This window comes from Trichinella spiralis, assembly GCF_000181795.1.
Source record: "Trichinella spiralis strain ISS 195 chromosome Unknown Scfld446, whole genome shotgun sequence".
In the NCBI taxonomy this organism is placed as follows: domain Eukaryota; kingdom Metazoa; phylum Nematoda; class Enoplea; order Trichinellida; family Trichinellidae; genus Trichinella; species Trichinella spiralis.
The window spans coordinates 1-787 of NW_003527385.1; the positions used below are offsets into that span (position 1 = coordinate 1).

Consider the following 787-nt stretch of genomic DNA (forward strand, 5'->3'; position numbering starts at 1 on the left):
AGCGACATAAACGCCCGCCAAAATGGCCCACAATTTTTTCGCTTTACCGAAATAAAGTAAAGAAACGATCAAAGTAGTGGTATTTCATTGGGCGATCACCGGACCATCGCGTGAACGATGGCAAATTGACAATCTCCCACCTATGCTACACCTTTCATGTCTCTTCACAGAGTCAGACTAGAGTCAAGCTCAACAGGGTCTTCTTTCCCCGCTGATTTTGCCAAGCCCGTTCCCTTGGCTGTGGTTTCGCTAGATAGTAGATAGGGACAGAAGGAATCTTGTTGATCCATTCATACGCGTCACTAATTAGATGACGAGGCATTTGGCTATTGTTACTGTTACTTTACTATTTCTGGCTTAAGCGGTCCAGTTCCGCTGTGCGTGCGATTTCTCTAAACCTGGTCCAAAAGAAACAACAACGAACGTTTGCGAGAGAGCAAAGTAAGTAGTGGTAACAATAACGTAAGTTAACGAATTAAAGTATAATAACAGTAGTAAGTAAAAGTAAAAACAATAGTAACAATAATAACAGTAACAGTAATAATAACAATGGAATTGCCGGCGGTAAAATACAGGATTAAAGCAAATAACAACAATGGAACAAGAATGGTAAAAGGAAAAAAGAAAACAAAAACCTCATTTTTTCATGAATGAGTTATAAATCCGGATGGGGGTTTTCAAACGTCAACCAGCTCAGGTGTTCTTTCATCTTCCGTGTGATATTTGAACCCAAATTTGATGCCCACGCCCTTGTTCTTGCTCCCTGAACCATTTTCCGCGGCTGCCC

At 41.0% G+C, this 787-nt stretch overlaps 1 protein-coding gene across 1 annotated transcript; it reads right to left on the reverse strand.

Annotated features, from left to right (window-relative positions):
* Nucleotides 1–84: 84 nt before the first annotated feature.
* Tsp_15192 (conserved hypothetical protein) lies at nt 85–322 on the reverse strand. The gene is made up of 2 exons (XM_003370846.1): nt 227–322; nt 85–177 (listed from the first exon to the last, which is right to left on the reverse strand). The coding sequence occupies exons 1-2, from the start codon at nt 320–322 to the stop codon at nt 85–87; spliced, it is 189 nt and encodes a 62-aa protein (XP_003370894.1).
* Between the last annotated feature and the right edge of the window lie 465 nt (nt 323–787).